At 41.6% G+C, this 26910-nt stretch overlaps 2 protein-coding genes and 1 non-coding gene across 12 annotated transcripts; 2 read left to right on the forward strand and 1 right to left on the reverse strand.

Annotated features, from left to right (window-relative positions):
- Positions 1 to 8: 8 nt before the first annotated feature.
- Positions 9 to 7851, reverse strand: zbed4 (zinc finger, BED-type containing 4). 2 transcript variants are annotated; one of them, XM_026146079.2, is made up of 3 exons: positions 7375 to 7520; positions 4570 to 4804; positions 9 to 4371 (listed from the first exon to the last, which is right to left on the reverse strand). In XM_026146079.2, exons 2-3 carry the CDS (start codon positions 4609 to 4611, stop codon positions 829 to 831), a joined length of 3585 nt encoding a protein of 1194 aa, XP_026001864.1. In that variant the 5' UTR covers positions 4612 to 4804; positions 7375 to 7520; the 3' UTR covers positions 9 to 828. The 2 variants fall into 2 exon arrangements, with proteins under 2 accessions (XP_026001864.1, XP_026001862.1); XM_026146077.2 differs by having other exon boundaries at positions 9 to 4804; positions 7375 to 7851.
- On the forward strand, positions 7450 to 24631 carry brd1a (bromodomain containing 1a). 9 transcript variants are annotated; one of them, XM_080291716.1, is made up of 13 exons: positions 7450 to 7588; positions 9578 to 10979; positions 11057 to 11225; positions 11552 to 11683; positions 11812 to 11940; positions 13312 to 13624; positions 13730 to 14050; positions 18705 to 19286; positions 19680 to 19821; positions 20026 to 20159; positions 22470 to 22579; positions 22990 to 23144; positions 23855 to 24631. In XM_080291716.1, exons 2-13 carry the CDS (start codon positions 9595 to 9597, stop codon positions 24036 to 24038), a joined length of 3756 nt encoding a protein of 1251 aa, XP_080147842.1. In that variant the 5' UTR covers positions 7450 to 7588; positions 9578 to 9594; the 3' UTR covers positions 24039 to 24631. The 9 variants fall into 9 exon arrangements, with proteins under 9 accessions (XP_080147842.1, XP_080147844.1, XP_080147841.1 ...); XM_080291718.1 differs by lacking the exon at positions 7450 to 7588 and adding an exon at positions 8225 to 8359; XM_080291715.1 differs by lacking the exon at positions 7450 to 7588 and adding an exon at positions 8393 to 8704.
- trnak-cuu (transfer RNA lysine (anticodon CUU)) lies at positions 13034 to 13106 on the forward strand. The gene has a single exon. It is a non-coding gene; the product is annotated as a tRNA-Lys (tRNA).
- Positions 24632 to 26910: the final 2279 nt, after the last annotated feature.

Below are 26910 nucleotides of genomic sequence, written 5' to 3' on the forward strand. Positions count from 1 at the left end.
CTACGATATTGTGTAAGGAAAACCTTTATTTACAAATGACTAAAATTTGCATGTTTCCAGTCTCAATGCTAAAACATTTATGAAATTAGGTTCAGAAGTCATTTAATATAAAAATGTACAGTACATTGTTTTACTCAATAATAAACCCATAATTTAAACCCCTGGACATAAACTTAAATTGTGCTTGAGAGACAAATTGTATATTCCAAACAAACCCCATTATTCAGAAAATACAGCAATATTATACATGATCTCAAAAACATATCAGCAAGTTAAAAAAAAAAAAAACTAATTCTAAATGACAGTACCGTGAGCCACAAATTCACAATGGAAATTAAATAATATAAACTTAAAATATCTTTCAGTCACAGCATTTATTTATTTTTTGGGGGCCATGTTTTCATTCAGAAAACAACTCTTATCTTTAATCATAATATTTAAAAAAAAGCATCCTGACGTGATCTGCGCAATTTCAACAATATTTACAGCGTTTTTGACCTGAAGTAGTTTTGGATAAGGCACAAGGAGAGAGTAGACAAAGGAAAAACATTGATTTAGAAGCAAACACATTATCACCAACCCCTACAGCTAGAAAAACCCTCCCTCCCTGATACACTTCTGAGACTTTTCATCACAACAGCTCCAAAGTGTTTTAACAGTAGTACAGAGAATACAATAAAGCCTCGATCTGGCCTTTGCATTGAAAATCAGTGTATTCAATGATATTTTACATTTTGCCCGACAGAACCCCACCCCCCATTTCACAGCTATGCAACTTGGTCCTTAAATAAAGGGTTTTCAAGTTAATGCTCAACAAAATAATTATGATCAGTACTGAAAATAAATCAAGGGGAGGTTGACCTTGAGGAACAGCAGACCCTCCATGTTTTCTAGCAAAGGCCTGGGCTGATTCAGGGCACAGTTGACACTAGCTGTGCTGAACAGTGTCTCTGCTGGGACAATGCTCGGAGGGCAACCCACGTAGCGGGCGGCTACTTTGGCAAGATCAGGCCATAGGAACTTTTTCAGGTTCCAGTAGTCAAGGGGGTCACAGCTTTGATCAAGTATGTCTTCCTCAAGATACTCCAGCACTGCCAGCTCTGAGGACTTTGGCTTCTCCTCGTTTTTTATCTTTTGCCTGATGTCAGCCATCAAGGACCAGAGGTTGTCCTTGTTTGAATTTGCGGTGCTGGATGAAACGTTGGCCTCATTGCAGCCGTTGTGCAGCAGAGGCTTGACTGCAACTGAGGTAGAACAGGACATGTCCAGCTCCCGGATCAGGTCTTGTTTACATCTTTCAGCTTCTTCCTCTGTGAACAATGACGTTTTGTATCGTGGGTCCAGCATGGTTGCCCATATGTACTGAGGGTCGTGAAGAGTTGCAGACATCCTGCTCACCATCGCTTCCTTTAGAGACTTGAGCATGTTGTCTATTCCCACGGTCTCGTCAAACAGCAAGTCTATTTTTCTGTTGAGAATATGAATGAGTGGTATCACTTGTCCCAGAGTGGCAGTGCGGTTGCTCATCTCCCTGCAGGCAACTTCAAAAGGTTTCAGTGCATTGCAGACTGACAACATTACTTCCCACTGATCGCAGCTGATCATTTCCCTGAAATTGCACTCGATCGACATCTCGTCGATGGCTTTCTTTTGCTCAACCAGTCGCTCCAGCATGAAAAAGGAGGTCATCCATTTGGAAGGGACGTCCTGAATGAGCTGGTTCTCTGGCAGCTGATGGACCCTCTGGAGCTCAGCCAGCTTCTCCTTGGCCTTTGCTGAGCGGTGCACACGCTCACAGATCTTTCGTGCAATACTCAGAAGGTTCTGAACCATTCGCTGGCTTTTTATGGCTTCACTAACAATGAGGTCGATGGTGTGTCCAAAACACTGCATGGTGAAGTGACCGTGGTCCTCCAAAGTGTTTTTGATGGTGGTGTTGTCTGTTACAGTGAACCCCTTTTTCAGCCCTGATGAGTTGATCCAAGAATCCCACAGATACTCGAGCTGCTTTGGGATGTCATGCATATCGTGATCAGAGTCTATTTGTGAGACACTTAGGAGAGCAGAACAGTGAAAGTCTTGACCTTGGGGTCTGACACTTGACTCGTACGTCGCCCAGTGGGCGGTAAGGGTTAGGTATTCCCTTGTCTGGCTACTGACCCAAATACTAGTTGTGAAGTGGACAACACCACCTTCAGCTTCTTTCAGGTGGGTCAACACAACCTCCTTCACCCTTTCGTACATATCTGGTATGGCAGTGCTGGTAAAGTAAGAAGAGGGTGGTAGAGAATACTGAGGCTGGAGGTACTCTAGCAGTCGATTCAGTCCAGCATTCTCCACCATAGCTGATGGCTGAAGATCCAGTGCGAGCATTTCTGCAATAAGTTTGGTGATTTTTTTGGCAACCGGGTGGTGTTCATCAAATCTCTCACGATTCTGTTCCGTTTCATAAACAGAAGTGTCCATGAGCTCTTGTTTAACATGAATTTCAGCAGACGGCACATCACCTGAGATAGTATTGTTACTTTCAAGAACATGTCCGTGAAACCTCTGCATGTGCCTGAAAAGGCAGCTTGTGCCGAGGTTTGTAGTCTTTTTGCCTCTGCTAATTGTGCGGCTACAGTGCAAACAAACCACCTTTGTAGGGTCAGCAGGCGAAATGGAAAAATGATTCCACAGTTTTGACGTCTTTTTACTGAAAACAGGCATGGTTTGTGTTTTTTTCTCACCAAGGGGATTCTCAGTTTCTTTGGCTGAAACTGGATCTGTTGCAGTGAGATTGGTGTAGGGATGAGGGGAAGATTCCTTATCATCTGTGCTTTTTTGGTTTTTGAGGACATCTGGGTGACGTCTCATTAGATGTCTCATTAAGCAGCTTGTACCAAAATCGCCCCGTTTCCCCCGACTGATGACACACGGACAGTAACGGCACAGTGCTTTTAACTGGTCAACAGGTGACACTATGAAATGGTGCCACACTTCTGATTTAACCCGTTTCATGATCTTTTTGTTTTGCTGAAAAACTGAATGATCCTGATTGAGGCTGGGGCCTTCAGAGAGGTCACATGGTGATGAAGTCAGGGGTGTGTCCTCCCCATGAGTTTTGAAGGAGAGGTTGAGTGTGGTCTCCTGCCCTGAGAGATGCATCACCTCATCAGATTCTTCCTTTATATCCATGCTTTCCTCCATGCTTTGGGGTAGTTCATCTGATATGGTTTCTGGTGATGATGGAAGAAGGGGTGATTCTTTTTTGAGTTCCAGTGGATCCTGTAGTTGAGTGCGGGACAGCAGCGAGGGCGGGTTAGTATAGGGTGGCGGAATGTGATTTCCCTGTCCATTCTCCTCAATTACAACCTCTTTGTGGGCTCTCCACATATGCCGGATAAGACAGCTTGTCCCCAGATCCTTTCCATTTTTACCCCTACTGAATTCATTCATGCAATGAATGCATACTGCTTTGGAATTATCAGCAGGCGACAGGTAGAAATGTTTCCATACAGCTGACCTGCGACGGGAGCTAGAGCTTTTTGGGGTCCCTGGAAGGCGCTCAGGCCCTCCGTCTGACATGTCTTCGGCATTGTTTTCATTGGAATGTGAGGATGGGAGGGTGCTGCAAACAGCGTCGGCATTGGCATACGGTTCTAGTTTTGGTTCGACTTTGGGTAACACTTCTTTGGATGACAGGTCTGAATTTTCAGCTGAGGAGGTGGACGGTGAAGTGTTTTTTGAGGCAGAGCTAACAATGCTATTTGTCAAGTCTCCGTTTTTTGGTGAGTTTGGGGAGGGAGGTATCAAAGATGAGGCAAGAGGGCTAGTCAGATTATTTGAGGATGCGTCGGCTCCGTCTTGCAAAAGCACAGTGGGGTGAGCCCTTCGTACGTGCCTCATTAAACAACTCGTGCTGAGGTCTTTTTCGTTCTTACCCCGACTGAACTCTTTCATGCAGTATAAACAGATTGCTTTGGTACTGTCTCGTGGTGATATGCAGAAATGATTCCATGCTGGAGATTTTTTCCGTGGGTTGGTCTGACTCCTCATAGATGACAAAAGACTCTGAGTGACAGCGTCCATGGCGACATCATAAAGGGTGCTTGTGTATCCACTTAGTAAATTGCTATAGTCATCGCCATCTTTAGTTACAAAAGGGCCAACTGAGCTGCCAAAGGGTAGTCTGTCATCATCCTGGGTTTCTTCCTCCATTCCATTAGCATCCTGGATCTCCCCTTTGCCATGTTCACTCAATTCGCTGCCATTTTCATACTTTTCACTCTCTCCATTTCCCTCGGTGTCAATGTTTAGGCATTTGTCTGAAAGAGTGGGAGAAGCTGCAGCACTCTTATTTGCCATGTCTGTCTCAAACAGTCCGTCACCCTGAGAAGAAAAGTTGAAACAAGGAAGAGAGTCTTTATCCAGTGTTATTGAGGAGCAAGCAGGTGACTTTGCATCAGCAGTTTCACGGGGGCTAATGCTGTAGGATTTGAACACATAGCCATCCTGCCCTTCAATTTTCAGGCAGGTCCCCTTTGCCTCTCTTTTTCTGCGTTCTATGGAGCCATTAGGTTCACTGACCATTTCCTCGCCCATATGTGAGACCTCTTCCTCCCCATCCATGGCAGCAGCCCAAGTGTTTCTGTAGAATAGTCAGGTCTGCGGTGTCAAATGCAATCGCTTTTTTCAACTGTGGTCATCGATACAGCAGCTCTCAAGCAGGTGTTGGGATGTGGGTGTTGCCGTCCAGGACACAGAGCGTGTGCTCGTCCCTCTCCATTTATGACTGGAGTAGCTCCACTCCTCCCTACAAGACCTAGAGAAAGATAGGAAGCGAGAGAAAAATAGATCAGATAAGGGTATTCTAAAAATAAACACGACTCCAAAAACCAGTAACACAACATGTTGTGCCATAAACAGCAGATTGTACTTTCATTTAGCCACACACAGCCACAAGAAAGTACAGAGATTGAAAAACAAAAGCACTTAAGTAAAATCAGGTTTCATTAAACGTACAATTTACAAGAAGGACTGCTAATTGATTTGACTCTGCAAGCACAGTTTTAGTAAACATAGAAATTTTGATTTTGTAAGGGGTAAACCATTCTGTCGGAATAGACAGACGGGTTGAGGCTTAGTCTTGCAGTATTCAGGTGCAGCTTGCACTTTTAAGGATCATTGTGATGCTCAAGTATTGCGTCATAGCTTTTAAATGCACTTGGCTACCTAGGAAATTCATGAGCAGAGCACTGCTCAAAGTGTATTCCGTTGAATTGCTGCTTCACGCGATCATTGTTCCAAGTTGCAAAATCCCATACTTCCACAGCGCAAGACTTGATAAAAAAATCTTTTGACACATGTAATGATTTGAACAGTTTCCTCATCGTCGCCCCGTATCTGGCTTATACGGGGCGGTCGTGGCTCAAGAGTTGGCAGTTCGTCTTGTAATCGGAAGGTTGCCGGTTTGAGCCCCAGCTCGGACGGTCTCAGTCGATGTGTCCTTGAACAAGACACTTCACCCGTTGCCCACTGGTGGTGGTCAGAGGGCCCGGTGGCGCCAGTGTCTGGCAGCCTCACCTCTGTCAGTGGCTACAATGTAGCTTGCCATCACCAGTGTGTAAATGTGTGTGTGAATGGGTGAATGAATGTAGTGTAAAGCGCTTTGGGGTCCTTAGGGACTAAGTAAAGCGCTATACAAATATAGGCCATTTACCATTTGTCTGATTGTATTAAGTAACACATCACATTTATGTACCACTAAAAATATGCTGCACAACAGCCAAGCTGTTTAAAACTTTACTCAAGTACATTCTTGAGTATGTAGATTGAATTGTATTGAAATCCTTGAGCAGTTTATGAGCAAAAACAAACCTGTACAACTGCAAGCAAAACACTTTTGAGAGTACTAACCAACAATGTAATAACCTTTTTTGGTATAAAAGTATGATAATCTGATATAATACAATTTTATATACCCAGGTGCAACAAGCAAGTGAAAAATTAAAGGAAAAACACAGAAAAATTCTTATTATTGTCTTGTCCAATATGTGCTGCCATTTGGTGTTTTCATAACAGTAGCTTTCTATCACATCAGCACAAAATCTCCCTCGAGTGTTATATTCTGTTACTAGGAAAGCCATAGCATAGGATTCATTCATACTTTCAATATTCAAATCATTCCTGTGAGCCTCTTGAGCCTTATTGGTGGAGGCATTTTCATTCTGAAAGGTGTTAAAAAAAATATAATTCAACCTAACTGCAGACACATAATAGGCCATGGGGTCAGGTCTAATGTGGTCCATTAAGAATGACAAATTAATGTTATGCCTCTGTTCCATAATTTGGCAGTAATATTTACTGCCAAATTTACAATAACATATAATAACATAGTGCCTCTATGTGCCAGCTAACTGAGAGAATGCTGTGTAAACCAAATAAAAGAAACTAGGGTCAGTGTTGAAGCAATTTTTCCTTAACTACAAAACTCACTCAGTGTTAACACCCAAATGTGTGCAACTAAAAAAAATACATCAGCTCTGAGAACATTAGCTTAAGTACTCGCTCAAATGTAAATCTGGTTATTTTAAATATGAGCTTTCTAATACAAAGTAAAACAAACAAAAAAAAGAGAAAAATATATCTAAAATTCAAATTTAGATTAGACATAAATCACACATTAAAATGTGTCCAAAAACAACCAACTTTAAAACGAAATACTAGTACGAGATGGGGCTTTTAAATGTAACCAAGTAATTTTCTACGTGAGCAGTGGCAAACCAGTTTTCCGGGTTTGGCTAAAGCGCTAGTCAGGAAGATGCGAGAGGACAGCAGAAATAGCCAACGCTAACTAGCCTGCATCTTCTCTTAGCAGAGAACTTGTGAATAGGTATTTACACACCGGCGTTCGACTCGACCCCTAACGAACAAAAAGTCACACTTACCATTAAACTTGCACCACCAATATATGCCAATACGTTCTATAATAAACATTACTGGCAGTTACGCTACATCATCAGCAAACACCACGGTGGCTATCCTGGTGCTAACTGTCTTAGCCGCAAGGCTAATAACAGACAAAAAACCACGCAGACACAACACTTGTGTGGCGTGGATTTGTATCACAAAAAATAACAGCATTTACAACTATCTTATTAGCCTTGCATTACCCCGAGGAACACGTTCAGCACATTTCGGACCACACCATGACTGCTAGCTGGTTAGCTGCCAGCTAGGCCACACACAGGACACACTAGCTAACCTGGCGAGGCAGAACCCAGCCGTGGCGACACACGAACCACACGGGATCCGAATCAGACCTAGACTCACCGCGACGTCCTCACCACATTCAGCCCCTTTCACACACACATACGAGTTCAGTATACTTACTGTTGAGTACGACGACTTGTTCACTGGGTTTCGGTTCCTAAACGGTTAAATATGACACATTTGATTGATCCGGAGGGGGGTTCACTTTTGTTGCTTTTGTCTCCTGGTTTGCTAGCAGTTCGCGTTCGGCCGAAGCAGCTCCACACAGCGACGGACGGAAGGAACAGGTTTTAATGATGTCACCGGGCACTGGGTCTCCAGTATGGCGAAGGGGGTAATAAATTTTAGTATTAAGTTGCATAAAACGGTGTTTTACTTTGACGTTTCACTAATTATAAACAGAAATGTTTAACTAGTCCGTTCTAATGATAGATTCAATTACTTCATTTGCATATTCAGTTAACTTGTCGACCCGTTTACACGACCTAATAACCTATTTTCACAGAAATTAAAATAATTAGATTTTTTTTAGAAATTTACGCATGCTGCCGGTGTAACAGGACCAAAAACTAACACATCCATTTGTTATTGCGAAATAATACATCAGTTAATAAATAACTTTTCGCGTGTGTTGCGTTCACGGTCTGGAGTGCCACGTTGGGGTCCAAAAAAAGTAAATGCAAAATATTTTAATCAATGCAAATTATAACTGCGCTAAACCGAGGGGGGTTCTTGCCCTTAAAAAAGACGTCTGGGCCCAGCGGACCGGTCACTGGGGTGTGGCATGTTCTGCTTGTGTCCTCCAACCTGTCCTCTATTACTACAAGAGCAAATAATAACGCCAGAGCATGACACTCTGAAAGTCGTCTTATCCGCTGCTCTTATGACTTGATAGCCACGGCCCCCAGAGTCAAAACAGACATGTCTCAGCGTTCCTTACATAGCGCTACTGTCCGTATTCGCGCTTTGTTAGGTTTGCAGCTTTGTCTTTGCAATGCTAGTATGGTTATTACAAAAGGCAACGCACTGATTGTGTGACAGATGGGCTTTTGTGTGAAATCTACGACTCACCACAGACATGACCTCCAGCGTCACACGTAGACCGGTGCGTACGGGTGGGAGTTGTCTGCTGAAACGCATTGTTGTGTTGGGGGATGATCCGTTCGTGCGGCTGCTGCTCTTACTGCTATTTGCCTCTGCTCGACTGTGGCTAACGAGTGACTCTAGCCAGTAAATGGCCCACACAGCAAATACTTGTGTGCTTTGTGTAGAGTTTAATATCGAAACTTCAAGGTACAAAGCGGCCTCTTCCTCTTTTATTAGCAACTGAAAAGAGCCCCGTATCGCCCGTTGGATGAGAACATTGTGCCCGGAATTAGCGCCACTTAGTAGGCCGTATTGCCATTGCTTTGTAGGACTGCTGGCTAGCAAAACTGCTCGTGAATTTGAGGTATGTGCTGGGTTTTATTTGCTATGCTGTGGTCGGTGCGTTGGCGAAAAGGGGACATGCTGTGCAAATGCAAAAAGAAAAAAATATGTATAGGCTTAACTAGCTATAGTGCGGCCTTTTAAGGGCTACTGTTTTTTATTGTTTTTGTTTTTTACGCGATTCGCTCCGTTTTAGCAGACGGTTAGCTCCGTCTGCTAGTTAGCTGGCTAGCTAATGTTATTGTTAGCACCTTGGTCACTTTGGCTGCGAGTCCTTGCTGAAAAGGCGTTATACCTCTGCAGCAAATGGGCAAGTGCTAACTCCTGCGCTCCCATATTGCCCCGTGTAACCGCCTCCCTCCCCCATTTAAATGCATGGGCTCATTGACAAAATTGTAACGTAAAAACTGGCTGCTATGTTCTAATTTACAACAGCTAATCTGTGTTTTTTTTTTTTTTGGGGTGGGGGGGGGCAGGGGGCATCGGTGAAAACTGTAAGTTTCTTTTGCCCTCTTAGTCACCAAAACTCTGTTACTTTCTAATACATTTAACCCGCAGAGTGTTTAACTCCCCCCTCCCGTTCTCATTTAAAAGACATCAGTTGGAATAAGAAGATGTTGCTTGTTAGTTAAACAGGTACACTGATTTTTACCAGACGTCTTATTTGCGTATTAACACTTTATTTTCGTCGCAATGTTGAGCATAAAAGAAGCTGTATCAGAGAATTAAGTCTGTCTTTAAGTTTGCAGTGAAATTATTGTATTTTACTGTGATTAGGTAAATAACCTAATTTTCTAATGTAACTGTTATTACCTTTATTTGAAAATTCAACTGGGATGCTTCCAGGCATCCCATACACATGTCTAACCGCTATCCCTGTCGTGTATCTCCACAGCAACACGGAGCGTCAAGATGAAGAAGAAGGCTCGGCAGCACCGGGTTGCGGTGCAGAGGCCGCCATCTCCTATCAAGCCCTCGCCCAACAAGCAGATCTTGACCTATGCCCAGGCGCAGCGCATGGTAGAGTTCGAACTCGATGGCCGCATCCACCGGCTCAGCATATATGACAAGCTGGACGTGATCTCGGATGATGACCCCATGGTGCAAGAGATAATGGAATGCACCAGCAATAAGGAGAATGCGGAAAAATCGAAACAGCAGGTCCTCCTGAGGTCAGTGAGACTGAAAAACAAGGAGAAGAAGAATGCCGCACTTGCCATCGCAGGCCATGTAGAGGGAGGAGGACACCACGCTGGTAGCCACGCTAGCCCAAAACTTCCAGAGCCTAAATTCCGAACTGTAGAATATAATCTTCCAGCTGTTCCTAAACGCCCATCTGCCTTTTATAAATATATAGATAAGACGGAGGAAGAACTAGATGAGGAAACAGAGTATGACATGGATGAAGAAGATTACGCCTGGCTGGATTTGGTCAATGAAAAACGACGAAGCGAAGGGGTTAGTCAGGTGTCTCACAATGTTTTTGAGTTCCTTATTGATCGCTTTGAGAAAGAATTGTACCTGGAGAGTCTGGACAAAGGGAGCGAAAGGCAAGCTCCTATCGATGATGATGCTGTCTGCTGCATCTGCATGGACGGAGAGTGTCACAACAGCAACGCGATCCTGTTTTGTGACATGTGCAACGTGGCCGTACACCAAGAGTGTTACGGAGTGCCCTACATTCCCGAGGGTCAGTGGCACTGCAGACACTGCCTTCAGTTGCCGACTCAGCCAGCAGAGTGCATCCTTTGCCCTAATAAGGGCGGAGCAGTAAAAAAGACTGATGATGACCGCTGGGGCCATGTAGTCTGTGCCCTCTGGGTCCCAGAGGTGGGCTTCTCCAATACCACCTTCATTGAGCCCATCGACGGCATCAGCCACATTCCTCCAGCACGCTGGAAGCTCACGTGCTACCTCTGCAAGGAGAAAGGGGTCGGCGCTTGCATCCAGTGCCACAAAGCCAACTGTTACACTGCCTTCCATGTCAGCTGTGCCCAAAAGGCTGGTCTATTCATGAGGATGGAGCCAATCAAAGAGGTGACAGAAACAGGAGAGCCCACCTTCTCTGTGAAAAAGACGGCCTATTGTGGCGCCCACACACCTAACGGGTGTGTGAGGAGACCTCTTGCCATGTATGATGAAGCCAAACTCAGAAATGGACTTTGTAAGAAAGGGGACAAGGGCAAAGGACAGTCCAAAGGAAAACAGAAACGGAAGAGTAAGAGCAAGAAGCCCGAGCCTGATGTGGAAAGTGAAGCTGTACCGCCTGCTACTGTGCCTACTTTTCCTGCTCACAGGTATATTTTTCTACAACCTTCTACTTAAGTGGGAAATGGCTTTGGTTTTCTAAAATCCCTCATTTTCATCCCTCTAGGTTACAAACCATTCTGAATCAAGTATCAATACAGAAGAAGAAAGTCTTTGTAGAGCTGGTCCTCAGTTACTGGAGACTGAAACGGCAGTCCAGGAATGGGTTGCCCCTCATCAGACGCCTTCAGACAAGACTGCAGTCACAGAAGAATGTGCAACCGGTTTGTTCCTCTGTCAGTTAAGCGCACAAGACTTGTAGCCTTCATTTATCTCTTTCCCAAGGTTTTCAAATATGTTGTCTCATTATTTGCACAGTCATAAATTATGCTTTTGTTACAATTTAATGTTTTTGTTCAACACTTTATTGCTTGTGTTAATGAGATTTTTGACCATGCTGTGTGAATCAATAGCAGTTTGCTGTGAAATGGGCATCTTATGTGCCAAATGAAAGAAGTTGCTGTTGCATTTGTTTGTTGAGAATTTGTGCAAGTTGATAATTTTCTGGTGTTCAGTTCTTTTATGTGCCTTTATATTTTTTTTATTTCCATGCGTTCCCCAGAGGCAGAGTGAAGAGGAAAGCAGGGCACTTAAGGAACAGCTGAAGGAATGGCACCGCCTCCGACATGACCTAGAGAGAGCCAGACTGCTGCTGGAACTAATTCGCAAGAGGGAGAAGCTCAAGCGGGAAGAGGTAAGGACAGGGGAGTGATGCATGGTTGGACAGAGTTGTGCTTGTCTTAATATCTTAAGAAAAAGTTCAAACAAAACAAAAATGTGATGATGCTCACTGTTATCTTTTGTTTGTTTGTTTGTTTGTAGATTAAACTGCAGGAGACTCTTCTAGAGATGCAGTTAACACCCTTTAGCATTTTGCTCAGAGCCCTCTTGGACCAGCTCCAGGCAAAAGATCAGGCCAGGATCTTCACCCAGCCTGTCGATGTCACTGAGGTGATGCAGCAAATATTCAAACACTTTCCATCTATTCTATCCATGATTGTACTTTGATTCACTCTGTAGTACTGTCAATTATTCTGTGCAGAAGTTTAAAACTGTAAGCTTCTTTCTGGCTCTGCCTTGTTTCTGCCAAGTCCCTTGCTGTGTTTTCACTAATGACACATACAATTCAAACACTGATTAACACATGGGATGTGCCATGTATCATTATGCCAGCTCCTCGAAGAAGAATAGTGGATAAGAAAAAGTGCTGACATGCTTGTAGGAACAACTGTAATATCTGGCAACAGATGGATAGTTAAGGTGTGTGCTGGTTGGGATTTATATAGCACGAAATCACAAAAACTGCTGCCTCAAGGCATTTTGTATTGTAGGATGAAGATCCTACAATGTCAGAGGGAAACCACAACAATCTGACAACTCCTTATGAGCAAGCACTTGGTGACAGTGGGAAGGAAAAACTCCTTTTTAAAAGGAAGAAACCTCTGACAGAACCAGGCTCAGGGAGGGGCAGCCATCTGCTGCAACTTGTTGAAGCTGAAGGGGAAAAAAAGAGAACAGAGGGAGTTAAGATGCCAGAAGACTATTGGTCAAAAGAACTGTAAAATTTGGCTATAAAGAGGGCTTATTGGTTCAGATTTCTACACTTTCCCTTGTGTTTTGCCTTTAGTTCTTTTTCCTGACTGTCAGATGAGTGTACCAGAAATGGTACATTGACATAAATTATTTGTGGAAGTCAATTTGATCACTTTTGTACTCTGGGAAAGTACATTTTATGTCTGTGAACATCTTGACTATAAATCGTCGGCACACAAAATAAGACTTTTTAAAATTACTAAAGAATTTTCTATTCTGCATTTTCTCAAACATTTGTTAGAAGCTTCACGCAAGCAACCAGCGCTCAACTGCTTGCTCCAGTCACATGTTCTGATCTCTGTGACTCATGTTAGACATTACTCCACCCCACCCCCCATTCTGCAAAAGTGTTAAGCAATGTGACTTCCTGTTAGGGTGAATGTGTAACAAGAGCTCATGGTCTGCTGCATGGTCGGGAGGCCTTAGAGGTGAAGGGTGCTCTTCCTCATAAGCCCGGCTAGCTCAGTCGGTAGAGCATGAGACTCTTAATCTCAGGGTCGTGGGTTCGAGCCCCACGTTGGGCGCAGCTTTTGATCTTGAATCTGTTTGAGTAGGTTCCTGATTCTTGGAATAGACTCTGTTATTGGGTGGGTGGAATTTCTATATGGTTGAATTGCTGTCAAGAATCTTTAATTTAAAAAGCCAAGTTCAAACATTGCTTACTTTTTTTTTTTAAACATTATTAAAAGTAATTTACAAAATATTCATATTTCTGATGCTTTCTCGTAGGTGCCTGATTATCTCGACCACATCAAACACCCGATGGACTTTTCCACCATGCGGAAACGCATCGATGCCCAAGGCTACAACAACTTTGATCAATTTGAGGATGACTTTAACCTCATTATTGAAAATTGTATGAAATATAACTCAAAGGACACCTACTTCTATCGGGCTGCTGTGCGACTCCGAGACCAGGGTGGGGCCTTGCTCAGAAAGGCCCGTCGAGATGCAGAGAAAATTGGCTTTGACACGGAGAGCGGCATGCATTTTGCAGATGCTCCGGAAGTCAAAGCACCACCATCGTTTTCTTGGGAGGATGGTAAGGGAAGAGCACGCCTCTCTGAATAACTAGTTATAAAGTAGTTATGGTCAATCTATCTTCTAATGATTCCTTGTTTGTTTTTTGTTTTAATTATCTTCTTAGTGGACCGTTTACTAGTACCAGCTAATCGGGAGCAGCTGCCTCTGGACAAGCAGCTGCAGCAGCTACTTGAGAAGTTTGATCTCACCTGTGCCATGAAGTCCAGCCCCTCCCGCAGCAAGCGGCTCAAGTTGCTGAAAAAGACCATCAATGATGTGCGCAACGAAATGAGCCTGAAGAGAGTTCTACCCTCTCACCACCACTGTTCTTCCTCGTCATCTCCAACAACTTCAGCATCGTCTTCAACAGCTCTCTCCCTCCCAGAGCTGGTTACAGCTAAGGAAGAAAGACTGAAGCCCAATGGGCATTTCTCTGAGGATGACGGTATGTGTGAATGCTTTATTTTGAAGTTGGTTTTCTGCTTGACCCACTGGTCGTCACAGTCTCTGCGATTGTAAAGAGAATCACGAGTATAGGTCAAAGGTCAGACCTAAGTCTTAACCTAGCCTAACCACAACCAGAAAGTCCCATGATGTTCTCTCTATAAAGCATGTCGGGAGGACGGGAAAATCACAATATCACAGTTTAGTTTTAAGAATGATTATGAAACCTGCTCTGTTTATACGGAAGTGAGCATTACTTTCAGATATGGTGATGTTTGTAAATTGTATACTATGTTGATGAGGTGAAAACTCTTAGAGCATTTTGATTATTATATTATTTTCTAACAAGTAGCTACTTTATATTAATGTTTAACACAAGTTTAGAGTAAAATTTGGTAATTTTTCCACCCAGGAAGCTTTTTCAAATTCATAAATGGACAGATAAATAGATATACTTCTAGTAGAGAGGTTACAATACAGGTGTAGTAATCAGTATCAAAATAAGTAGTAATTACTCGTGTTAAATCACTGACATGTTGGTGACAGACTATTTAATTAATATTGGATGTGATGCAACCACAAAGGTAAAACGTGCATTCCCTGACTGGTTGGTGGGTTCCTGGAAGATGCTGTCTGCTGCTGGGTAGAATTGGAGAATGTTTACACATCCCCAAACATACAATCATCCTCCATGTGGTTGCTTTGTTCCAGTCACCTGTAGGAAGATGAGCCTTTGTCTGCAAACATTCTCTAACTACTAGCTGAGAGATACTAAAAAATGTCACACAAAACAGAAAGGAAGAAAACTCAGTTACAAAGTAAAAGTTGCACGTGTTGGCTGCAGCCCCGAGACACAGCTTTTACTTTGAAGTCAAACTTTTTTCTTTTTTTTTTTTTTACAGCTTCACTGTCACTCAGAGTGTGTGACAAGCGTTCTCAGACAAGTCTGCATATTTCCTGCTAGTGGCAGGTAAATGCAGATATCTGTAAGTGAGCAAAACAATCCCAGGGAGGCTTTCTCCCATTTGGTCAGAGAGTACATGTTTTTCCTAGCGACCAGTAGCTGCCAGATGGTCATGCACCAGACTACTCTGTGTAACAGACACTTTATTCTCTGTCACTACACTGTCACACTCATCGAAATGGCAGACAATTGAACATCACATGGCTCACGGTCACTTGGCTGCAAAGAACCCAACAAAAACTATTGTTAGGCATTGCAAACATTCTAGCCTATGGAACAAAGCAGATTTCACAATAACAAACAAAATGGACAACAAGAAAAATATTTTCATACTGTCTTTGTTATCAGCAAATTGGAGTGGAGCTATTGTGGTATCTACACTATTTGTGGTGTCCCCCTCCCTCTTAATTTTGTGAGGCTAGATTAGACTCCTTAAAGGTGTAGGTGGCCCCTGTCATTTCCTAGGAGAACTGCAGGCTCAATACATACGCTGCTACCTATAATACTAAAACACGTGTTGTTGCATTTATCTGAATTTTGATCCCAAAAACAGTCTGTCATCCAGCAAGATGATGGCTAACTATGTATGTTTACAGCCACAGGAGACCGATATTCCCTACTCATTTAATAATAACATTTGTATGTGCTTTGTATAATCATAGGTATCCATAATAAAACATTCAAATTAGAGCTGGGCGATATGAGATTTTTTCATATCACGATATGTTTTTTTCATTTCAGGCGATAACGATATCTATCACGATATAAGCCAAATAACTATATTTGTAAGATTTAAATGTGCCGTTGCTCACAAGTAAAATGTGAAATAATCAGCAGCTTGTTTTTATTTAAATATTTATTTCCCATAATAAGTTCAACAGGGTAGATGTACTTAAGGAACATGAGACTTTTTCAGATAAATAAAGGCAAATATTGCAAACTACACAAAAGGCAGCCGCTGAAGCGTTTAAGTTTCAAAATAGAACAAATGAAACAGACTAAATTGTCAATTCCACTTAGAAACAAAATATTAATTCTAAAAATAAATCTTAGTTTGTTTTACAGAATAACAGACAAAACTGACTAACTTTTGTCAGTATCAAATAAACTGAGAACTAAAAGGAAATTCTCAATCTCTCCTTATTGTATAGCTTAGCTTTTCAAACAGTTACTTTAGTCTGACAAAAGCCGAATGACGAATTAGCGCTTCCAGTCAGAGACTGAGGCTACGTCCACACGTACACGGGTATTTTTGAAAACTGAGATTTTCCGTTTTCGTTTTAAAAAATAATCCCGTCCACACATAAAGGCAGAAATGAAGGAAAACGCTGCTATGAACATGCCAAAGCAGCAGGTGGCGCTAGATTCCTAACCGTGCAGAAATGTTGGCCAATCAGAAGTCTAGAAGCCTCGGTGGGAAAAAGTAAACAAAGCTGGGGCATAGAAGCAGAACCGAGTCGTATGTGTGGACGGACAGTAACTGTGTGTATATGTAAGCATTTAAACACTGCAGAGAGTAGAAGTAACAGTAACAGTATTGTAGAAATTCATTTCACCGAAACAATAACGTGGCGCACAGTGTGACGCATGCACCAGTTTATTGTATTTCCAGACTTGCTTTCGGCACAATTTACAGTGCACGCTACTCTGTTTTTTGTCAGACTTGAAATAGCCAAAATACCTTCACACTACGGAACTTCTATGGCTCTTCCGTTCGACAATCTCTCCGGCGTTGGAACCATCATCTGTTTTCTCTTCGGTCATGCTCATTTCCTCCATTATGCGCTGGCTCCATTACCCGCTGGCTGCTTCCCAAACAAACACGTGCGGCTTGGCACTTGCGCTGTACGTAACAAGTCACGCGACGTGACGCTGCGGCTGTGATTGGTTCGGCTCTGCGGTACTGAATTTGGATCGGCTGACCCTTTTTTTTTTTTTTTTATAAGAGGACAAGAGCGGCGAGGTCTATCGCGATAGCTTAATTTCTCTATCGAGTAAAAGTTATATCGCGATACATATCGTTATCGTTCTATCGCCCAGCTCTAATTCAAATACAACAAAGCTATCTATTAGGTGATATTTTTCAAACTTGGATTGGTTCCTTCCTTATTTGCTCATTAATTGTAAAATAATAGTTTGACTAACATATCTGAAACATGTGATTAGGATTTTGTTACTATGCTAAACGTCTTTGAACATGAGCAGCAATCTCGAAGAAACCAATACAAGCTATTAAAGTCCAGGGTTTTGGAACATGTGACCAAAAAGACTGCAGCAGAAAAGCCACAAATTGGTGCATAAAAATTGACCTGAATGTAAGGGGAGAAAAAAGATGCTCAGACCTTTGCACCCTCTCCCCTCTAATTTCAGTCACAGAAATGTTCCTTGCTTTAAGGACACCATGAGTGTATATTTTGATAAATAAATAATATGAAATAAAACACTAAATAGTTACTGCAGACTCCCACGAGTCTGACTGTAGAAACAAAATGTATAAAAATACAGTATTGTTTCATTTTTATTCAGGAAGAGTTTCACAGGTGGTTAAAAAAAACTGTAGATGTGTGAAAAACAAAACTCACTAGCTTTGATCTATACTCTGTAAAGGATGGCTAAACTTTAAAACTAGAATTGTTCAAAGTGCTTTCTGATACACAAAGCGATTTGCGAAGTCTTTATTCCGACTCGCTGAACCAAATCGGAACAACTCGAGGTTTACTTGTCAGTGGTGGTTGTGCTTTAGCATCAGATAAATGGTGTTATTGCTAAATCCCGAAAACAAGCATGTTCCCTCTTGGAACTCAAACCCCTAATGGGTCTGAGGAAGTGGCATTGTCCACATCTATGGAAAAATAACCTTCCAGCATTTTGACATGATCACTCTCTCTCTCACACACTCTCTCTCACACACACACACACACACACACACACACACACACACACACACACACACACACAGAGTGTGACTGCAGTGGCTTTCTCAAGCTTAAAGCCACTTATTGAAATTAAGAGTTTGCAATTCAAAGATGGCATTACATCCTTTGCTAGTGCAAAGGAAAAATTCATTGTTCATTTTTTTTATAAAGATCACCCTGTTTATGCTAAACACTGCTTGTTTTACTTGTATGATAAACAAAAGGTCATATAATAATGTGCAACATCAGCATTTGTGCAAACACAAGGAGAAAGTGTGGGCACTGCAGCAAATTATTGTTAGTGAAAGGTCTCCGTCATGGACACTTTAGGATGTAAGTTGAACTCATTGTGTCAGTGGTTAGTAATTTAACATTCCTTTACATTAAATACAATGTATAAAACTTAGATGTTTAAAATCATTTTTCCACAAGGAATACTGTTAGACCCGTCTGCTGCTGCAGCACTGGGAAGCGCTAGTGGTTCATATATAGTTTAATTTTGTATTTGACTCATGTGCAGCCCTCCATCACTGTAATGCTAATTGGTAATTGTGCAGTGCCTCAACCAGAACAGTCCTGCACCCAGGAGGAGAGACACAGAGAGACCTATACAATAGCTAACTAAATAGTAGTTGCTTTGGTCTTTAAAAAATATCCACTGTGCTTAGTGGTTCACTTAAGCCTGGCAGGCGACTGAGCTACCACTACACTGTTAGAACCCTGTGTGATGATAAAGCTCACCACTGTTTATTGTTTCATTGTTCTCTGCCCCACAGGAGATAAGTCTCTTCCTCCAAAACTGGAGCCATCGGATACCATTCCTCCCCTCATCCACTCAGACACAGATCCCGAACCCCCAACCCTAAAACCAATAGATGCCGCCCCTGACTGTGAAGACAAGGTTCATGGCAAGCGAGCCAAGCTGGATGGGGAAATACCAGACCTGCTCTCCTCTCCCGCATGTCTCAATGGCCACGCACACAACAGCCTCCAGGACCCTTTGTTAGAAGGTGATGTGAGCGTGGTGGCAACGTCGACCCTCGCAGAGCCCACAGGCGCAGTTAACCGCAGAACCGCCGTTCTCTTCCGCAAGTCGAAGGCAGCCAGCCCGCAGAAGCTACCCAGGAGCGGAGACGAAGAGTCCGACAGGACTGACGGAAAAGAGGGCGAGGAGGAGCAAGATGAAGATGACGCACAGCTAGGTTCCAAGTCCTTCCTGTCAGTGGTCATACCCAGGCTGGAGACTCTGCTTCATGGCAAGAAGAGGAAGCACAGCGGCAGCAGGGATGCAGAGGAGGAGGGTGGAGAGGAAGAGCGTGAAGAGTCAGGCGAGTCTCCAGTTAAACGACTCGACACTGGTGAGAAGTTTACTGAGGAAGTCCTCTGAAAACACAAGATTTTAAATAAACATTGATTGATTCTGCATATGGTCTCTTGTTTTAACGTTCTTACATGGGGTAAATTCTGCTTTTGTGTTCTGGTATTTAACAAATAGAAAGGTTCTGATTAAATCACTACATTAATATTGAGCTATACCTCCAACCTCTTAATCTATCATCACAAACAATGCAGAGAGTTGTCATAAAAGTCATCTCAGTCAGTCCTAATTAACTTCCCTTGTTTACTCCTTTTTATCTGTTGGCTTTAATCAGAGAATGGCTTAACAATCTGTAGCTTGATCATCGTCATTTGATTGTGGCCTTTAGATCTCAGTCTAATATTTTTGGAATTCGCTGCTCTGCTTCTTTTAGGCCTGCCAAGTGGTGCTCTTCAGGTTGAGGAGCAGAAAAAAGTAGAAGAAACCAGCAGAACTAGTAGACCTGCGGAGCCTCGAAGACGCTGCGCCTCTGAGTCATCCATATCCTCATGTAGCAGTCTGCAAGGAAACACCAGGTAAAAATTTTTGTTCCCCTCCCCATTGATAATCTGCAGCTGAATACAAATGAAGAAGGAGCAGATAATGTAACACAGGCCTGCTGCAGGCAGTTTGCCTGTTTAGGCAGCTGTGTATCTGATCTATATTATCAAAGCATGCGTGCCACCAGATATTTTTGAAAGTTGACTTTGTGTTGTGTTTTTCTTGTGTTTTTCCTTTAGCACCATTCTCAGTCTTCCAAAATGTGGGAAGGGAAAACCCGCCTTAGTCCGGAGAAACACTGTGGATGACAAGAGCGAATTAATCGCCTGCATCGAAACTGGGAATTTTGCAAAAGCTGCACGAATCGCTGCTGGTAACGTGACCAGATTGTCAAAATAATTTTTATGCATGTGTGGGGAGTGGGTAGACATCTTTCACAGAAATACAAATATTAACTATTTTAAATTGTAATATACTTTATTAACTTACTCAGTCCTGCAAACAAAATCTATTAAAACCATAGTGAAACTGGGTTTTTGAGGTAAATGCAAGGTTAACAACAGAGAGGAAACTTTTTTTTTAAACAACTTTAGGGTGTAAACAGATTTTACGAGTAGTCTTTAAACTTGGTTATTATCAGTCTTTTCAGTTCTGTTCACTTTTATTTATATATCCAAAATCACAGCAATAGTCACCTCAAGGTGATTTATTGTAAGATAAATATCCTCTAAGTCAGGGGTCATCAGGGGCCAGTGTAGATAGCACCCTGGGTCAACACACCTGAATCAAATGATTAGGTCATTACCAGGCCTCTGGAGAACTTCAAGACATGTTGAGGAGGTAATGTAGGCATTTAAATCGGCTGTGTTGGATCAAGGACACATCTTAAACCTGCAGGACACCGGCCCTTGAAGCCTGGATTTCCCCAACCTCTGCTCTAAGTTATACAAAGAAAACTCCAAGAATCAGACTGCCCCCTGTGAGCAAAGCACTTGGTGACAGTGGGAAGAAAAAAAACTTTAACAGGAAGAAGCCTCTGGCAGGTCCAGGCTGCTGTGAACGGTTGGTGGTGAGGGGAGGGAGACGGGGAAAAAGACGCACTGTAGAATAGAGCCAAAGATTAATATTGCTGAAAACAATGCCGAGCAGGTCATTTACCTTAAAAGCAGAAAATAAGATCCCTTTAGAGAAGTTTATTTTTGACGAAGCTGGTGTTTGGGGATCCTAGTATTCATTTCAAATATTAAAGACAGCTTTTATTGTTAAACTGCAACCAGATGGGATTAAAGCAAACAAACTAATCGGATGAGAATCAACATGGTTTTGAAAAAGTGGCGATAAAATTCCTGTTTTTATTGGATTAAAACGTTACCCTTAACTAAACAGGCGACCGTGGCTCAGGGGGTTGGGAAGCGTATCTGTACCCGGAAGGTCGCCGGTTCGATCCCCGGGCTCTCTGTCCTGGTCGTTGTGTCCTTGGGCAAGACACTTTACCCTACCGCCTACTGGTGTTGGCCAGAGGGGCCGATGGCACGATATGGCAGCCTCGCTTCTGTCAGTCTGCCCCAGGGCAGCTGTGGCTACAACCGTAGCTTGCCTCCACCAGTGTGTGAATGAATAGTGGAATTGTAAAGCGCTTTGGGTGCCTTGAAAAGCGCTATATAAATCCAATCCATTATTATTATTATTATTATTATTATTATTATTATAATAAACATATGACAGACAATGGCAGGTTAACTGTCCACGTTATTTTGACAGCCTACATTTAGGGAATTTCTTATATTTGCTCTTGTCGGCCATGCCTCCTGGCTATTAACCGTTTCTTAATAAGGCAGGTGCAAAAAAAATACTGAATAACAATGGATTTTTTTTTCTTTTTCAAAAGGCATTCAAAATGAGTCGTTGACATGGTTGATTATATGTGAACGTGTGAATTTGCAGCCTTCTCAGGAAAAATAATTACCCTGATGATATAGATGTCCCAAAGTTTCACAAAAAAACTGCATAAAATATGATTAACTTAGTATTAAAGGGTTAAAAGGCTCCAATTTCTTCTTGACCAAAATATACAGTGTGTATCGTGACAATCCAGTGTAAATATGTGAAAATGGGATTATATTAACAACATTAACAAAATATGTATTGTAGTCTGTTTGAATTGGTACGACTAATAAGTAACATCGTTATGTATACTCCCAGTTGTCTGCTGGTCCCGTACGTTTCAAAACGTCTCTGAAATTAAATAATGTGGCTGAACTGTGTTTTTGTGCAACTGTGTGTCAAAGCACTCTCAGAGGTTTAACTTGATTTAACCAGCAGACACCTGGTATTCATACATACATATAAAATCAGGGTTGGAAATTAACTGCAGCTACCAGCCAAGTTCTTGTGAATTTTGGCACTGACTGGCTAGTCTTTATACGCTGCTGCCACCGTGGCATCTAACCAGTCAGCATCTGGAGACTCGGCCCTCATCTGAAATTCCCTTTTGGTTAATTAACAGCTGAGGGTGGCTGGTAAATTTTAATATCTGTCTCTCACCGTGGCTCCCAAAGTTAATTTCCCACCCTGATTTGGTGCCCCTGCACTTGCAGCATGGCTTTATTTTTTTTGAAATGTGTTTCTGTGTGCATTTAAACTCTCACACATAACTTGTCTGGTGTTGTTCCCACTTCCATAGAGGTTGGCAACAGCAATATTTGGATGCCTGCTAGTGCTGCAACTGTTGCATTGGAACCCCTAAAGCTAGTTTGGGCCAAATGTAGTGGATACCCTTCCTACCCTGCCTTGGTGAGTGCTTGTGGGAGAGAAAGCATGACAGTCGCTGACTGTAATCTTTTTATTCTGACGTTTTCTTGCCTCCTTCCCAGTCTGAGGACACACTGATAGCAAATTTATGACACTTTTATCCACAGGACGAAGCAATCCTTTCACTACAGCTGTTGTTTTCAGCAGCAACGTGGCTAGATTGCTGCTTGTAAAAATATTCAGTTTTTGCTCTAGGTGGCACCATTTCTCTGTAAACCAGCAATTTGAGCTTTGCATGAAGGGACAAATGAGGAAGCAAAATTTTAGTGGCACAAGCTGGTAGTGGAGGTGCATGTGTGTGTAAATTGCAAACGTCTCTCTGCTATATCTTTGCATGTTTTATAAGTGTGTGTGTTTGTAACGTCCCTTTTTACCTCCCCTACTGCAAATAGATCATCGACCCCCACATGCCACGTGTGGGCTGCCAGCACAATGGGGTCTCCATCCCCATGCCTCCCCTGGACGTGCTGCGCATTGGAGAACAGATGCAGTACAAAGCAGAAGAGAAACTCTACCTCGTCCTCTTCTTCGACAACAAGCGCAGTTGGTGAGTGCCAGTGTCTGTATTTATCAGTCAGTAAAGTGGGTAGTTGGATCATTTAAATAGTGTACAAAAAACCCTCCAAAACCTCACACCTTCCTAAACACACACATTTATTTTGGCATGACTCCCGTCACCGTGCAGAAAACCTTTTAGCTTTCCTGTATGTACACTTGGGATGCACTGATTGCAAAATGTATTTTTTTGTGCTTTCTTACAAGAACATTTTCTATATTAGACAGAACTGACCTGTGTTAGTCTTTCAGCTGTTCATCACATCTTTTTCTTTCTTTTTTTTTTTTTTTAAACCAAGCACAAAGTTGATATGACACAACAGCTTAGTCTCCACTGATGCTGGTAAATACCAAGATATTTGCTGATACGTCGCAGGGCCAGTGTAGACATTAACATTTCTAATAATGATAAAACGGTCATAATTAAAGCTGTTTGTGAAGGGAAAAATAATTATAGATGCTTATTGCATTCCATAAATATTAAACTTTTTTTTTTAAAGAGTTTTTTGTGGTCAGTTACTTTAAAATAAATAAACAAAACCCAGAATATATATGGTTGTTGTCATGTTAAGGTTGTGTTTTTAGCTTTTCTTCTGCTTTTTCCTGTGAGCAGGGTGCTATTTTCCTGTCAAGAATCATAGGAAATATTGACCTCTAGCTGCTTTTCCAATGATGTGACACTAGTGTTGCTTTCCCCTTCAGGCAATGGCTTCCTAGATCCAAGATGGTTCCTCTGGGGATAGACAAGACCATAGACAAGATTAAAATGATGGAAGGACGCACATCCAGCATCCGTAAGGCTGTCCAGATCGCCTTCAGCCGTGCCATGAACCACCTGAGCATAGTGCAGGACGAGCCAGTCAGCGACCTCAGCGACGTAGACTGACTCTGACTCTCTGCCACACACACAGATTTGTACCTCTCCTGTACCAAATAGCTTGTGACTACCCTCACACCCATCCCGGACTCCCTCTGTCTCTGCAGGAGACTGAAATGTTTACTGGGCACCTGCTGTAACAGGTGGTGTCTCTTCCTTATCCATTCCTGTCTGTACACGCTCCTACCACGTTCCGACGGGATACGGCTGCTGCTGAAATGAATGTGTCGATCTCTCCTCACCACCTCCATGCTTAGAGACTGCTAGTCACTCTAGTCACCCATGACTGTCGTTTTATCATTTCAAGGCAAAAAAAAAAAGTGTCAGTGATTAATTTCATACGTTTTTGGTAGCCTTTTACCAAATCAGTCTGTGGTGTCAAGACTCGGAGTAAAACGAAAACTGTCACACTGACTTAAACTTTAAACCGTTAATTTGGCATCCAGCCACAGTCGTCCTCATGCTAAAAGTGGGCCGCAAAACTTCTCAAGCGGTCGAGATCGTACATTTCATGCTTTCACAGAGGCTTTTTACTGGCATCAAATTTGTGGCCAAAGCCTGTGTTGATGTTATGCTTATCTTTACATTCTCAAGTCAGCTCCATTTGTATTGTAAATGTAAATACTGTGTACAGTTGGCTGACATTAACTTATTTTGTAGGTTTGACAGGAATCAGTACTGTACAGGTGTTTTCTTAGTATTTATACTTGACGCATTCTTGGCACTAGGGGGAGTGCTGTTTTGCCAGTGCTGTGTGAACAAGAATTTAAAAAGTAAAACAAACGCAAAAGCCTTTGTAATAAGGAGATTAGGGCTAAATTGTCATGTTTCTGAAAAGTATCAACCTATTCATTTTTTTTAAGTTATTGAAGTTTCTATCGTAAGCTTCCATTTGGCATTAAATCATTTTGTATTACAAATAGTTTTAGTATATTTTTGTTCATATATATATATACACACACATATATATATATCTATATATATATATTATATTATATATTTATATGATTTGAATACATAGTATACAGTTTGTAAGCCTCTGAAACTCATACAGGCAGTGTGTGATGTTGTGGACACAACATATGTTCTCAAGAAACCAAAAGAAGAAAAGAAAAACAAGAAAATAACATAAAACAAAAACATTGCTACCCAGAAGTCTTAGATTGATTTCTCTGTGTGATGTGTTGAAACTGTTGCCAAAAACAAAACAAAAAAGGAGAAAAAAAAAGTGTATTTCCATGTGATACATTAGACTGTTTTGCTGTAGTCATAGGGAGATGCGCCTGCGTTAACTTATTGTAAAGTATTTGCATTACTTTATATTCGAGGAAAGATGTGCAAGCTGATTGTGGTAAAGTGGCACATTTTGTGGTGGATACTTGCCTTCTTTTTAAGTAATGTTTTTCTAACTTTGTAGTTGTAGACTTCCAGATATTTTATTTTATACTCTTGCCTGTTTTTGTTTCTTTCTTTCTGGGTAGCATTGGGTAGTTTTGGTATATTTCATTTTGTATTTAACTGTAGTAGTTTTTTGTTTGTTTTGTTTTTTTTAATCAGATGATGCAAAAAATATTGCTGGGACTGTTTTTTGTTTTTGTTTTTTGTAGTAAAGCAAAAAATAAAACATACAAATAAGAACTCATTTAGCCTTTTTTTTTTCTTTTTTTAGGTATACTGTCAAGCTAGTGCACATTTATTTTATTTTTTTAAAGCCTCATTCAGTTTTTTCTAATTGATCTGCAACTGAAAAAAAATCCGTTGCTGTACAAAATTGCATTCAAGAAGTTTTATCAATTTAATTTTTATGCAGCTTCTGGATGTATATTAGTACATACTGTACAGTCATATAGGTAATAAACCTGTTTAATAATCTAAAGCTACTTGAACAAGCCTTTTATTATGCTCTCTCTAGTAAAATTAATTATTTGTTACACTTAAAGTGCTTGTGAAAAATGTTGCCCATCGTGGATATGGTTATTAGATTGTTGCTAATACATCAGTGTGTAAGTGGTGTTTTACTGCTGGTCCACATGAAGCTCTCAGCTCTCTTGGAGTGCATTTATACTGTTAGATCCATAATTTGCTGAATAAAGACACAATCTTTGTAGTTTTGCCTCTGTGAATCACCGTAGTAGATTTTAAATCAAAGATTGATGTGCAGACTTTAAAGACTTGAATTCAAGGGATTAAGAATAATTTGTATTGACTGTCAACTAATTACAACCTTTTAATACATCAGAGGCTTAGACTAGCATAATTTCATAATGGCTGTTTTCAATTGTTGAATGAAATCCTTTTGCATTTTCTGATCTTGAACCTCACCAAATGTTGCGTTTCTTCCTTTGAATTCTTTAAGGCCTTTACTGCGTCAGGTGGATTGAAATTGTGGCTTAACTTGGGCATTGAAAAATATCCCATTTCTTTGCCATGAGAAACTGGGACTACTTCTGCTTCCACCAGCAGTCAAATCATTAATAAACACTAGTGACCTGATTTCACTGGCAGACATACATGCCCATGGCATAATAATGCCCCGCACAATGTTAGCTGTTGTGTTTTTCTTAACCATAGAAATAATTTCCACATCAATAATTGCCGTGTGTAAGTGGGGTGGACTGGAAGCTGCCTCTTCTGCCAGTGCAAAGAATTTTAACTAATGTATTATCCCTGAGATGTCTTAATATAAGAAACAGAAGATTGTGCAGACTGTCCTGTATTTATAAAGCAAAAGATTTTCATTAATCCACAACAAAGGTCCTTTTTTGGAAGCTTTCTGTCATTTAATTGTTTACTTTGGTGTACTACAAACGACCACAAATGAAACCTACAAAAATACAGATGAAATTTCAAAATCCATTTTCCACATGCCGTCAGATTTGGC

This window comes from Astatotilapia calliptera, chromosome 17 (genome assembly GCF_964374335.1).
Source record: "Astatotilapia calliptera chromosome 17, fAstCal68.1, whole genome shotgun sequence".
NCBI lineage: Eukaryota > Metazoa > Chordata > Actinopteri > Cichliformes > Cichlidae > Astatotilapia > Astatotilapia calliptera.